Genomic DNA, 15,298 nt, shown 5'->3' with positions numbered 1-15,298 from the left:
ATTTGAATTACCCATTTCTTTCTGACAGTCTTTGATTGTCATAGTTAATAATTGATGTTTGGGTCTCATCTCCAGTCTCCACCCCATTCCCCACTCACAGGTTGAGGGTGAGTTTGAAAGAAGCTGCATGGACCAGAAGCTTTATTCTCAAAAAGCAAACTTGTTCACACAGAGTTGCAACCATTTCTTAGGTCACTGTTGATGTCACCTTGTCCAGAACTGAGCTGGGTCCCATTCCTGTGCTAAGAATTGATTGTACTGGATAATGATTGTTTAAAATTCTTAGAAGAGTAGTGTGAGCATTGATATCAATCACCAATGGGCTTACTACCTTCAGTAAGCAAAGACTATGACAGGAAAAGTGCTGTCATCTGTGTAGTATACATTCCTGATCTTGTGATATTGTGTTTAGGGATAGTGGGGGGTTTTCATTACCTGCAAAGGGTAAACTTAGGTTTGTTTGTATTGTAAAGAGTCTTACTTACACTGAGTCTGCTCAGAGTAAGATGTGAGTTGTCTAACTGGCATGAATTTCCCTTCCCTGGACTTGGTACTTCCAGCCAATGCCTTAAAAGTTTACATTCCAGGAGGTAGACAAATTTAAACCACAAGGTTTTTGTCACTTAATAGTATTTTGAATGGAGGTAATATCAATTTTTTTTATGCCAACAGCTGACAGTGTTTCTCCTGCCAGCTCAATATGGGAAAACTATGAACCTTAATGCCAGATTTTGGCACCTTAAATCTGTAAGTGATACTTATAGCTTTTTGAATGTTTCCATTAATGGCCTTCAGAGAAAGATGTGGTATATGCTTCATTCAGATGAAGATTCCTCATGCTCTGCAAGGCTCAAGCTTTTTATACCTTACATTGCCTGATGCAGGAAAATTAAGGAATAGGGAAACACCTTGAATTCTGATGAAGGTAAGAAGTGCAATTAATCAGTATGCAAGCAGATATAAAGACCAGATTTGTTTTTGGGTATTATGTCTTGTTTTCCATTCTTTTATTTTGCATTTTACCTTAAAATAAGTTATCACTTAGAAATATATTTATATGCTTATGTATTTGTAGTGTGTGTGTGTGTGTGTGTGTGTGTATACATGTATGTGTGTGTGTTGTATTTAGTTTCAGAGCTTTTAATGTGTTCAGAGGCCTTGATCTGGTCACTTTTGGAGTACAATATGTTGTGTAGATTAGTCTGGTATTTTGCAGTATCTTTTATAGTTTGTTTTGGCAGCAGTATCAAGGGAGATAAAAGCTCCATTTATCTTCATTTGTGGCTGAGATATGTTTTAGGCACCAGTGCATGTAAATGGAACAGAATAATGATCAGCAATTACGTAAATAATGGAAGCAAATACTTGAAACAAAAGACTTGAGTCAGAGGAGGATTCAGAGGATCACTAAGTTACTTACATCCCAAAGGGCTGAACTTCTGCAATGATACATTTGTTATATACTTTAGAGGCTCTATTCTCATTTTATCAAGGCAAAACATAGCCATATTACTCAGATAATGAACCTAATTTATATACTTTCCATTGCAAAACTGCAATACAAGCACAAAAATGCAGTGATGATACCAACAGTTTACTTGGGATGGAGTTGGTTAGTATATAATTCAAGCAGAGGTTGCCCCCTGGTGCCACTCAGCTTTGGCTAAAACATCTGGCTGTGTCTTTGTGTGGCAACTCCTCGATGTTAATTGTGATGCTTATGCAAAGAACCGGGGAATTAGCTAAAGCTTGACACAGATGTGTTGTTTAAGGTTTCTGTTCGTCATCCAAAGCAGAAATTCAAAAAGCAGATCAGCTAGGATTATTCCTCAGAATGTCTGAGGTCATCATTTCTGCTTAGTCAGGAGGTTAATGTGTGGCTGGTGGTCTGCTCAAAGACATGAATGAATTAACTTGGGTAGTTATACTGTAATTATATTTTATTCAGAAAATAAAATCATTGTGCCACATGTGAAGGCTAATAGTTAAGATATCTGCCTCAGCTTTTCATCAATACATGAACACAGCTTAGAGACTGCAGTACTGTAACCTGTTTACCACTTGTCCTTATGGAAGTTACATATCAGATTCAAAGTGCTCCTGAAAAATATTGGTTCTAGTTAATGCTTTGTATCCAAACTAATTTTATTTTTCAGGTTAGCTACTTATTCAAATAAAATCTTAAGTTTTGTGATATATAACATATCTTTGAAGTTAAGGAATATTGTGTAAATAAATCAGTTGATGTCTATTGAAAATTGATTTTATATTTATAAAGTGATAACATGTTCAAGGTCTTTAGGTGAAGGAAATGGATGGTTAAGGTTTAGCCAACTTATTTTGCTAATAATTAACCATGGAGCTCAGATTAAATTTAATCCTGAGTCTCTAATATGCCTTTGTATTGATTTTCTGATTGGTGTGACATAATTATTGTGATCACAGATAGCTGTGCTTTATGTTTTTTACGCATTCCCATATATTTCTGTAGGAACTGCTTAGAGACAGTGTGTGAAGCTAACTTAACTAAGTACTATTGATAGACACTTCCACATTCTGCTCCCACCATGGTTTCAAAGTTTTAAATAGAAACAGTAAAAAGAAGTCTTGCTTTTAATTACTAAATAAATATCATATAATTCTACTTTGTTAAGCATGTGCAATAATTTTAAGTTCTCAACAGTTGTGCTCAACATTGTAGTGTATACATAAAGTATTCTTTAATTTACCTTTCTTTGGCTGCTTTTTCTTTAGCTAAAGATTTATGATTATAATAACATCTACATTAGACGTCATAAGTAACTACTATGACATTTGATTATTTGTAGTAATTTTTTTTATTCTTTCCAAGCAATAATTCCAGTAGAATTTGTGCTTCACACTGTGTCCTCACTGGGGCAGGGGATTTGTTTAACCCATGTAGTTGCTTGATGTGCCAGAGACCTTAGATAGGTGAAACACAGTGGTTCTTGGCTGAGTGTTAGGTGAGGTGCACAAGATTGACTGACCTCTGCACAGTTTATACCAGTCAAAACAAACTGGCAAAACTGAAAACAGTAGTTTCACTTGAAAACATCAAACTCATTTTGAAATTCATGACAAACTGACCACTGAACAAAATCATTTAATCCATTCCTTGCACCTTGTTCCTCCACTCCAACATTCTTAGTCTCTTTAACCGTATGACTGATGCAAAGAGATTGTCTGAATGAATTTTCAAAACAGTAAGCATTAGGAGGTGAACATTCCCTCAAACTGTGGTTATCATTATAGATAGTAATATTTTCATATGCACAACAATGACTGGTCATTTTACAGAAATAACTAAACTGCCATATACTATATTAAAGGTCAGGGAGGCTGGCCTGAATGAAATCCTAGTAAAGTTATAGTTATACTCTAGGGAGCATGTTAAGAGGATTGGTATGTTGCCATCCTGACTGGCTCAGCTTTACTTTGGTGGGATAAGCTTCTCAGCTCAAAAAGCACACCTATGTGAAATCCATATGTGTGTGTGTCACCAAGCAGATTACTGCCATGTCGTGGTGTTAAGTGTTACTCTTGCTCAAAATGATGCCCAACATCTGTGACACATTTTTGGTATGATGCTGTATTGTCAGCCATTGTTGTTGTTTTTATTTAAGTTTTGATTAATCAAACAAATTATCAGTTTCTGAACATGAAATCTTTGAAGAGCATCAGACTGTATATAGAGGCATATCAAAGCAGTCTCAAATGATCAAAAGCTGATGTAATATAAGATTTTCTTGACAGGTATTCCTGGTAGTCAAGGTTGATTATAAAAAATAATTGGAGCTCATATTTTCAATTAAAATCATTCTGTAAAGTAGACACCAGGCAAATAAGTTAATTGCAGAATGATGCCAATACACTAAGATTTGATGAGTGAAGCATTAGAGTGGGCCTTTGGAACTCCCTATCATGGTCACTAGCCAGCTAAAGAGGATCCCCAGAGTGACTGGATGACTGTTAGATTTGCTTCATAACACTAGTTGTGCATCCAGTCTTGTTGTGTATGAAGGTTTTCCCTTTATGCAAATTACTGTTGTGTGTTCTTTCAAAGTGCTGAGGAAACAACGGCATTGTCCCTAAACTCTTCTGTAAATGCACATTAGTGTTTTGTTTTTGTTTATTTATTAGCTACTTTGTCAAAAGTAATGCATATAATTTTAAACACAGGAAAGGGACGTTGATAAAACAAACTTCAGTTGATTTAAAATGTAATATTGTTATACTCTGTATCTTTTCCCATTTGTTTTTCTTGTTTCTTACTTTTATATGATTATCTATAAGGAACATTTGTTATGTCTTGGAATTTTAGGGAAGGCAGTGTCTGTTTCATGGCAGCTGTAAGAGTTGCCTTTTCCTCTTGTATGTGGATTGAAAATGGCAAAATTTGAAGTAATATCTTTATGTGGGTGATGTATGTCCAAGTATTTGGGAACAAAGCCAGATACTGTAATATTCAAGGCATTCCATGCCAGACAAGGACCAGGAACTCTTACCATTATAAATTTGTCATTGTGAAAAGTAATTTACATTATCTTGTCTTCTGATTTACAGTTGAACGAAACCTTTGAATTTTCATTGTTTTTGTCTTAGCTTCATACTGTTGACTCTCCTTGTCTGGCACAGGCCACCATGTTTTGTACATAGAAGTTTGACATTTTTAATAAAGAGTTTAGATGCCCTTAGGAGTCTGCTGGGCAGACTACCCAACACTACCTGGTGTAGTGTGGCATAGAAGCTTTGTCGTCGTTACCTTGGCAGCAATTATTGTGGCATGTAGGTCCCTCAGGTAGGAGTTGTGCAGCATTACCAGGGTGACAAGGGTTTGTTATCATCTCTTGGGAAACCAAAAAGGACATGTTGGATATATAAACATGTCTCTTCATAGCTTTTTGTGTATTGTGTTAGGAAACGTAAATGGACTATTATGCATTTATTTACAAGCAAGGGTGATTTCTGTGTGTATTTACTCAGACATTATTTAATTTCATGCCAGATCTGGAATATATTTTGAGTTAATGATATTAATCTATAACCCTTTAATAATGTTTCCCTTAAAATGATTTTTGTTCTAGTTTTTGTGTACATAGACTGTTTAATTTGTAAAGGGTACAAACACCTCAGTTGTCTTTTCCAAGAATTTCTTGAATATGTCATTGCATACACTTTATGTATCTTCCAGGCCTAGTATATACATATGGCTTTTACTTTATCTGTAATTGTATGGTTTATGAAATACAGTCGTCCCTCAAATAGTATGGGGGTTAGGGACCCAGGATCCCCATACTATTCGAAAATCCGTATAAAATTAGTGCCCCCCTTAGAAACACTCCTGGGCTGTGTTTGAGAGAGGGAACGGGACTCTCAGAACGTCCCGAGTGCTCTCAAATGCGTGATGCAGCAGCACGAGTTGCCAACTCGGCACATCTGCTGGCTCCCGGCTTTGAGAGGTGGAACGCCTTCGTGCAGTGATGATGTCATCAGCAAATGTGGCGGCCCAAACAAACACGTATAAGTGTTTACATTGAATTTCACCTCTCTGTACCACCATAACCACTGCAGCTTCCTTTTCATCTTCTGTTGTAAGGAGTTCGTCAACCAGGGCAGCTATAGTCTGTCCAAATTAACTTGGCCAATTTGCGCCGAGAAGCCCCTCCCCCATTCTGGCTAAGCTCCGCCCCCCTTTCACCTGATTGGCTGTTGATGACATCATGCACTGTATCAAAGAGACGTACCAAATATATATGATTGAGATAATCTAGCTAGTTTCATGATTAAAAAATATTTGTAATTTAATTGAATGACAGTGCACTACTTTAACAATCAATGACATCACCTAGGAAACAAAGTACAATCATAATACTGCAAGTTTTCAAGGGAGAACAGGCCCTGCAAAACGAGCACTGAAGGCGATGATAGTAGGCTACCTATAAAGTAATGCACACTTTCCGTCATTATTTCCTACATAGCTCATTCACTTAAGCATACCAAATATAATCACATAAAAAATATCTTCTTCAGTAACTTCATACAGGTAGGAATCATTGTATTGAGGAATAAGTTTCGTATCTGTGGCTGTTGCGCTGAGCGTACATACGTACCCTACCCGTCCCTCCAAGCCACAGATACATAACTTTTTCCTCAATGATGTCATTGATTGTTAAAGTAGAGTGCCGTCATTCAATTAAATTATGAATATTTTATAATCATGAAACTTGCTAGATTATCTTAATCATATATATTTGGTACGTCTCTTTGATACAATGATGATGTCATCAACAGCCAATCAGGTGAAAGGGGGCGGAGCTTAGCCAGAATGGGGGAGGGACTTCTCGGTGCAAATTGGCCAAGTCAATATGGACAGACTATAGTAATGCATGCTAAACGTTGCCAGGAAGACCAGCGTACGCCATTTTGCTACAAGCAAGACACCATTACAATCGCAACGACGAGGCTTAGTAAAAGGATGGCCTATATCTGCACTCTTTGAGCACTGGCAGTTATTGTGGCAAGAATTTATATTTCCCTATGATTTTCAGGGTGTTGGCCCTGAGGGAGTAAGCCATTTCAAAGGCTGTAGTTGGGACCGAAAGGGACAACTACCTCCCGAACCAAGACCAAGACCCAAGATGATAGATACAGCGAACACTGCTCTCATTCACGTGGTATGCTCTCCCTATGGCAACGTAACTCATCTCAAAACGTAACTTCTAAATCTGAATTCTTCTTCAAGGTGAACACCTATCTCGAACGCTTTTGAGTGCTTTCAGCGGGTGTTTTGGTAGAACAGTGTTGCCACTCATGCCATGGCTACTTGGTGCAACGAGCGGGAAATTTAAAAATCCTAAAAAAAATCTTCCATGACAATCCGTATAAAACCGAAACCGTACTATTGGAAACCGTGCTATTTGAGGGACAACTGTATTTACACATACTACTGTTGTTAATATGATTATCAACTCTGTAGTTTATCTCATTAAATAAGTCTGCCCTTTTTATTTGGTTAAGAAAATTTTGCTATTATGCAATAACATATTAAATTATTTTCTATTGGTTTTAAGAAACACTGTTGCCTTCCAAAGAGATTTATTTGATTTTTGTTTTATATATATATATATATATATATATATATATATATATATATATATAGATATATATATATATATATATATATATATATATATATATATATATATTATATTATATTTATATATATATATATATATATATATATATATATATATATATATATATATATATATATATATATATATATATGAAACACTATTGTTATGTGCATTCCATAAGGGAAAACTGAGTTTTCCCCTTTATAAATCAGACTACATTCTAGCATTTTGTAACCTCAAGTCATAAAGCTGGTATGGTGATCACTCCCTGCTCCCCCTTGTAATGTTGCATGGCGTGTTTAGGTTAACAACTATATGAGCACTGATCGAGCAACATATTTTCTCACAGATATGTAGTTTTGTACGTATCATAACAGGATCAAAGCAGCTTTTGAAAATAGTTTTACTAATCCTGCATGCATGATTTACTAATTAATTTTGAGAGAGTGAGAGAGAGAGAGAGAGAGTACTACGTAGACAGACATGGTGCATACTGTCACATTAAAATGCTGACAAGACAATAATTACTACATCTAATCAGAAGAAAATGGTGGTGATTATGATTGAGGAGGTTTTGGTGGTTGTGATGGCAGGAACTGCAGAGGTTAAAGAGGATATTTTGAGAGTTGAGGAGGTGGTGGAAGCTGCTGGAGATTTGGAAGCCAGATTGAGGGAGTTCTGGAAGCCAGATTGAGGGAGTTCTGGAGGTTGAGGAGGAGGTTGGGGGTTAGATAAAAATCTGTAAGAGTTGTGAAGGCCGAGAAGGTTCACGAGTTTGTGGAGGTCAAGATTGAAAGAGATCGGGCTCTAGCTGTAGGTGATGAAGAGGTCAAATAAGTAGATTATGGAGGTCTAGGAGGGGGTTAACCCGTACAGCGTCAGATATGTATGACGTACGTACTATTTTTTGATACCATTGAGCGTCAGATACGTACGTCGTACGTATTTAATGTATTATTTTTTCCCGTCACTGGAGTGTGTCGAGGGTGGTTTCTGTGGTGGTGCCCTAGTAGACTGATCCTTTGGGAATACTGACTGAATACTTGCCATAACTGGCAAGCCTGGCAGCCATTATTCTGGGTAATTTTTTTTTATTTGTGTGGATGTTGTAGGTGGTTTTGGAGATTGTGATGTGGAAATTGAAGTGGTTGGTGGTTGAAAAGTGGTTTGACAGTGTTGTGGGTGAGGTATAGTGGGTATACCGATGTCCAGAACAGGCAATTTTGTACTGGCATTTTTGGTAAGGAGGGGGCCACATCTAAACTGTAATTGCGTGAGCGAACACTCTTGTGGGCGACTCTACATTGAGTTGAGCTCTCAAAAAGCTCAAAATGAGTTACTCTCTAACAATATATATAAGTATGTGCTAAATATGTCAAGAGAAAACGATTTACTCTGAAACGCACGTACAATCCATGAAAGTCTACGGCATTCAACACAACAATTTCGCTTCCCAAATTGACAAAAAATGGCCCAAAACACCGACTTCTAGGCGACAGTAAGCTAAAAGACGTTACATTACTTCATTTTTCATGATTTTAAGCTATTTTATGCAAAAAAAAAAAAAAATTTCCTCCGACGCTGGGGTGGGGAGGAAATTACAAAATACCAAAACGCTGTATGGGTTAAGGAGCTTCTGGAGGTCAAGGAGGAGAATATATATATTGAGAAAGATGCAGTAGATGTCATAGGGTTGAGAAGGAGGTTAGAGGAGAAGATGCAAGAGCTTTGGAGGTCAAGGACAAGGTTATGGAGGTTAAGGAGAAGGTTATGAAGGTCAAGGAGAAGATTATGGAGGTCAAAGAGAAGGTTATGGAGGTTAAAAAGGTTATGGAGGTTAAGAAGGTTATGGAGGTAAAGGAGGTTATGGAGGTTAAGAAGGTTATGGAGGTAAAGGAGAAGGTTGTGGAGGTTAAGGAGAAGGTTATGGAGGTCAAGGAGAAGGTTTTTTAGGTTAAGGAGAAGGTTATGGAGGTCAAGGAGAAGGTTATGGAGGTCAAGGAGAAGGTTATGGAAGTCAAGGAGAAGGTTATGGAGGTTAAGGAGAAGGTTATTGGAGGTTGTGGAGGTTATTGGAGGTTAAGAAGGTTATGGAGGTTATTGGAGGTTAAGAAGGTTATGGAGGTTATTGGAGGTTAAGAAGGTTATGGAGGTTATTGGAGGTTAAGAAGGTTATGGAGGTTAAGGAGAAGGTTATGGAGGTTAGGAAGAAGGTTATTGGAGGTTATGGAGGTTAAAGAGAAGGTTATGGAGGTCAAGGAGAAGGTTATGGAGGTCAAGGAGAAGGTTATGGAGGTTAAGGAGAAGGTTATGGAGATTAAGGAGAAGGTTACTGGAGGTTATGGAGGTCAAGAAGAAGGTTATGGAGGTCAAGGAGAAGGTTATGGAGGTTAAGAAGGTTATGGAGGTCAAGGAGAAGGTTATGGAGGTCAAGGAGGATGTTATGGAGGTCGAGGAGGCAGGAGGTTGAGGTCCTTGAGAAGGAGGCCGGTTCTTGGGGTCAAGAGATCATCTTCATACGGTGATTTATATTTTAGTTTCAAATCTATCAAGAATGCATTAAAGTTGGTTGCATTAACGAATCAGCTGAAATAATAATGGGCCGTTTGCCACGTGCACAAAACATTTCCTGCTGCACTGCAAACAATACTTCGAAATTAGAAAGGCACACACATTTGTACAGCAGCCATACAAAGAAGACGTAGACGAACACCTAGCTGACATATTATTAATGAAAAATTGCAATAAAGGAAGTGAGAAAATACAAGAAAGGAAAAATTACTTAAAAGAACTCTGGAAGGAAAGACAAAGAATTCAGAAGGCTAAAACACAAGTGCAAAACCAGTGAAAAAAAACTAGATGTCAAGTGAATATTGAAATAGAAAATAAGAGTTAAAGCACGAGAGCATTGACATTGAGTGAAAAGAAAATCCGGGAGCCGTTGCAAAGGCATATCCCGGGACTACATCTGTAAACAAGCACCGTTGAAAGAGCCGGACAGCCCCATAAAACCACCCAAGAAGAAGGTATAGCTTTTCACGGAAGGCAATTTAAAGGGAAAGAGGTTGCAGAAGGACGGTAGGCGTGCTCCGAGGCTCCCCATCAGACGAGGAGGCCAGGGCACGGCAGCGGCGGGGACCGAGGGATGCTTCCGGCGCCGTGACGAGGCCGCCTGCAGGACCCCGGGGTGGCCATGGACCTGGCGGCCAACGTGCGGCAGGTGTGTGAGGGAGTATTGCAGTGAGGGAAGGCTTACCTTTAGTGATGCTTTGGTTAAGATTCTCTCTCTCACCTGGTTCTCTCACCTGGTGGGATACCCAGAACCCGGTAGACACAGGGCCCAAAAGGAAGCCGCACTCTGTTGATGCGCCAGCCCGACCAGTTCAGTAACCTCCATACATACAAATACATGTGCTACAGACAGAGCTGGAATTGTGCATCATGTGCAGCCAGTATTTCATTACCTACCTTATGAAACATCACTACCTAGCTCTTCATATATCTTTTCGGTATTATTCTGTATTGTCACCATTTTCACACCCACGAACGCCTTGGTGCTCTATTAAGGGCTCAGTGTCCATACAACACATTGCCGGGTAAAGATTCGTTTTAGTACCGGGCCAGTATCTCATTATCTACTTAATGAAACATCGACTATCTCATCATCTTAAGAATCACCACTCCACCCCCTCCACCACCCAAGCCCCCCCCTATCCCCCAAAACAAGCCTGGGGAACTATGGGGAACCAGGATATTGGGGGGGGGGGAGCCCATATCACTGAAAAATGGCCTTCCAAAATTTCCCTAGAAAAATCCCTAAATCAGGAAAAATTCCCTAGTCTCGAAAGTAAGGAAAATCCCTACCGTATACTCACATGTGTGGGCTAATCGCTAACCACCCCAAAACAACCCTGAGCCATGACTCAAGGTCATCCGGGACTCGGGCTGAACAGGCCCGGGCTATACCCGGCCCTCAGCATGGCAGCCGTTGGGCTGCATGTTCTAAAAAAAAAAATAACCACGTGTGGTGGGCCTGGTCTCACATGCGTGGGCTAGTCGCTAACCAAGCATACCATCGCTAACCAAGCGTACCATCGCTAACCAAGCGTACCATTGCTAACCAAGCGTACCATCGCTAACCAAGCATACCAACGCTAACAAAGCGTACCATCGCTAACCAAGCATACCGTTGCTAACCAAGCGTACCGTCGCTAACCAAACGTTTGTAGATAAAAAAATATATGAAGATCTAGTGGTTTCAAAAGGTAGGTAATGAATGCGAGCTATTTTGCGGCGGCGGCGTTAGCTCGATTAATCCCTTTAGGGAGCTGTGGTTTTGGTGGTCGTTAGCTCGATTAATCCCTGTAGGGAACAGTGGTTTTGGTGGTGGAAGGCCAAATCACTGAAAAATGGGGATAAATAGTTCTTACCAACAAGCAGCTCTAGGGCCAATAAGATGGAGATGAGCAATGAGGCCACATGCCGCTAAAGCATATGCCCCCAACTTTATTAATTTAGCATGGGGTAAAGAATTTATCATTATTTTATATTAATATTTTATTGATAATATAGTTTTATTTAGCCTTGGTACGTGTGATGAAAAAAGGATTACACAGTCTAATAATTTATTTTTCCATGTTGAAAATACAGGTAAATTTATTAGCAAATAAAGATTTTCTTACAGCAAAAGGTCTTTTTATAATATCTGTAACTTGACTGCTCTTTGATGCTATAAATGGACACAGTCACCACAGGACAGCCCAGGGGTTTGTCCTGGAGCAGAAATATCGGATGATCGTGTCACCATTCTCCCTACATTCCATCTGGCCTGTACGGTACTCTTTTCTTCCTTTCTGTAGCACACGTTCCATTGCTTTGTTCTGTTAAGCCCTAGTATTTGAACTTATCTACCTTTGCCAACTCCACTCACTGAAACCTCACAGTACCATTTCCGTAGGGCTCACTCACATGTACTCAGTCTTTCTCCTGCTGATTTCCATCCCTCTTATACAGTGCATACCTCCACCTCTCTAGTTCATTTTCAGTTTCTTCCCTGCCTTCATTAAATATCACAATGTCATCCACAAATATCATGCATGGTCTACAGAGACTGCTGCCTGACCTCATCCGTCAGCCTGTACATCACTACTGAGAATGAGCGGACTGATCCTAGGTGTAGTCTAACCTTGACCCTGACACTCTGTAACTCCTTCCATACCAGCAACATCATAAACTTTTTCGGACACATGGTGTGCTTCCTCTGATAGAGAAATTATATGTAGAAAGGGTACCAGGTATATCAGTTGACATCTCCAATAGCCCTGCTACCTGATGACAGCAATTTATATGCAGTCAGCTATGGTGAAGAGGAAATTGCTTGTGACCAGGTATTTCACTGTGACAAGCATCTTAAGATTCAGAAGAATTCCACATCCTGTGGGAGAGACATATATGTATACAAAAAGTATTATTAAAAAAAAAATGCTGTCATGTTGAAATTAGGATGAAAATAACTAAATGTTGTGAGAAAGAAACAAGCTGGAAAATTTAAACAAAAGTACAATATAACAGTGACTGAGGGACAGAGTGATGAATGGAAGAACGAATTTTAATGCTAATGCAGCTATAGCGTATGCCCCCAACTTTAACTTTTTTAAACTGAAAGATAGGAAGGGGGCCGAGCCGAACCTAACCTGCACAATCCTACATAAGCTACCAGAAGAGTTTGGCCTGACCTGAGTGATATATTTCAGAGACACTGACTTCATTTTTGGGGTAACCTATGATGCTTTATCGTATGAAAATAATTGTCACACCAGAATACAATGACGAGAACAATGGAGCGAAATATTTACAGAATAACAGCACAGCTATTTCAAGAGAATATAAAAAAATCTCCTTAACTGCCATTCTCATAAATTACTCAGAAATGAATATTGTAGTCAGTATTTTAAATAAGTGAGAAAAATCATCTTATTGCTGTGGAAACTTGCTGTGAAGTAGCTGTCAGGGCAAATGGCGGTGTACGATTCGTTGCCCAATAGAATGTTTGTACAACAAAAATAAAGGTGTTTTGAATAATTATCTGCCTTGTATATGCTTTCTGCATGCTAGGTATGTCATATCATTGCAGATTTACTCATTTACTTTGAATTTATTGGTTACAAATCTCGTTTTCGTCACCTCAACCGCTCCCCAAAATCTCCTTAGCAAAACGCCGATTTTTCGTTCGCGAGCGACCGAAAAGCAGCGGTCAAGAGCGACTGTAAGACCCGATCCCGCGCGGAAGGCTTTCGTTTGCTGGCTAGCGAACGAAAACAGGTGACTGTAAGACCGGCCCATAGTCATACTTGCTCTCTGTCCTGGGGTAATGTGTTCTTACCTCCCACAGACTCCAGGACCAATGAGACAGAGATTGGCACTGAGGCCAAATGCAGCTTAGCATATACCCCCAACTTTACTTTTATTGAGAGGATAGTTTATAAGTTTTATTTGTGATAAGTTCTGTTTTGTTTCAGTTCAAGGACTTCCTGCTCCTGTATAACCATATATCTGAACGCTGTTTTAACCTGTGCATCAATGGCTTCAATGATCGTACCATCTCCACTGATGAAGTAAGCATGTGTGTTCGTGTTTGTTTAGTGTATAATATTTATCTGGTGCATACAGTTACCCTATGCTGTTTTGTGTTTCTGTGATTGTATATTAATATACAAATTACTGATTAAATGCTACGGAAGGGTGTTGATGCATACAGCATGCATGAGCTGGTAAGATGATTTACATAGAGCAGCAGCAGCAGCAGCAACATGCAGTCAGGCACTTGCATCTAGTATAATCGGAGGTGTGGGATAAGCTTTTATAGCAGCTCTCACTACATATATGCAGTCCTTGTTGCTTTAATTCTTCTTTTCCTACTCTATTTCTCTTTCTTTGCTTTTTCCTGGGTTCCACATCTATGTTCTTGCTTTTATTTTTATTTTATTCCTCTGTGCTTTCACAAATTATTTTCTGCTTTCTAGTTTTTCAGTTGTCAATCTGTCAAATGCCAATATATCTATTAGAAAGATTTCTTTGGACTAGCTGTCGTCTCTGTTTATATCATCTTTTTCATCATTTTCCCTTATAGCTTTTAGTTCCTCTCACAGCTTTTTGTTTTTTCTCTTTCCTTTCTAGTCAAGTCTGGGACTATCACAGTATGGGTAAATCATTTGGTTCTTGAGTCCTTGATATTTTTCCATTTTTTACTATTTCCCATTTTGTTCATTTTGTGCTTGGTTGTAGACTCTCAGGCTGACCAACATGCGGAGGACCTAGCTGTTCTCGGTGTTAAAAAGATGGAATCACTGGATAGAGACAGTTAAAGGTTGGTCATATGTCTATCCTCATAATAAATATGAGAATTTTTTTCTAAACATAGATGACAAATTATATATATTTCAGAGCACTTGTGTGGATAGGTGTGTTGGGAAGCATATCCATGCCAACCACAAGATTATGTCAGTGTATGCTGAGCTGCAGCCTGTCTACATGCAGAGGAGAATTGATGAAATGAACCAGCAGATGGAGGCTCAACAAGCAGCACAGGAAGCATCCATTGAACAGACACAGCAATCAGTGCAGGAGCAGCAGCAGCAGCAGTAGTAGTAAGAAAGGCATATTAAATCCTCAAAATCTGTTGAGTGACATTTACAGCAAGTCACTTAATGCCAGGTGAACATGGCATACATTGCAAGAGCAATATCCAGAACTGCAAGACAGGTTTTTGTAAAAGCATGTGTTGGCCCTGTAAGGAGAGTGACACCGCTGGTTAACCAAACACAGCTCTGTAAGACCTTTCTTTCCTTTGAAGGCCGTCTCATCAGCAGTGGAAGCATTAACAGTTGCAGCAATAGCAACAGCAGTGAGTCAGATAACAATTCCCAGTCTATAGGAAAAGTCAGTCCTCAGTTGCAGCTCACATACACTTGTAAGGTGTGTAGCACAAGACAAACCAAGTATATCTCCCAGTTAGCTTATAAGAAAGGTGTGGTGATTGTTACCTGTGAGGGCTGTGCTAAGCATCACCTGGTAGCAGACAACCTTGGCTGGTTCTCAGATCTTGATGGGAAGAAAAACATTGAGGACATATTGGCAGCAAG

General features: G+C 39.1%; 1 protein-coding gene across 1 annotated transcript; it reads left to right on the top strand.

The window, feature by feature from the left end:
• Nucleotides 1-10,117: 10,117 nt before the first annotated feature.
• On the top strand, nucleotides 10,118-14,942 carry LOC126997094 (mitochondrial import inner membrane translocase subunit Tim10 B-like). The gene is made up of 3 exons (XM_050858152.1): nucleotides 10,118-10,377; nucleotides 13,676-13,771; nucleotides 14,601-14,942. The coding sequence occupies exons 1-3, from the start codon at nucleotides 10,351-10,353 to the stop codon at nucleotides 14,799-14,801; spliced, it is 324 nt and encodes a 107-aa protein (XP_050714109.1). The 5' UTR covers nucleotides 10,118-10,350; the 3' UTR covers nucleotides 14,802-14,942.
• Nucleotides 14,943-15,298: the final 356 nt, after the last annotated feature.

This window comes from Eriocheir sinensis, chromosome 11 (assembly GCF_024679095.1).
Source record: "Eriocheir sinensis breed Jianghai 21 chromosome 11, ASM2467909v1, whole genome shotgun sequence".
NCBI classification, from domain to species: Eukaryota; Metazoa; Arthropoda; class Malacostraca; order Decapoda; family Varunidae; genus Eriocheir; species Eriocheir sinensis.
The sequence above is the reverse complement of the archived record's forward strand: the minus strand, read 5'-3'. Positions and strand labels throughout refer to the sequence as shown.

Excerpts from the sequence above, each read along its gene's own strand:
- LOC126997094 (XM_050858152.1), top strand. The coding sequence starts at position 10,351 with ATGGACCTGGCGGCCAACGTGCGGCAG. Across the intron at positions 10,378-13,675 it reads TGGCGGCCAACGTGCGGCAG|TTCAAGGACTTCCTGCTCCT; the intron begins GTGTGTGAGGGA and ends GTTTTGTTTCAG. Across the intron at positions 13,772-14,600 it reads GTACCATCTCCACTGATGAA|AGCACTTGTGTGGATAGGTG; the intron begins GTAAGCATGTGT and ends TATATATTTCAG.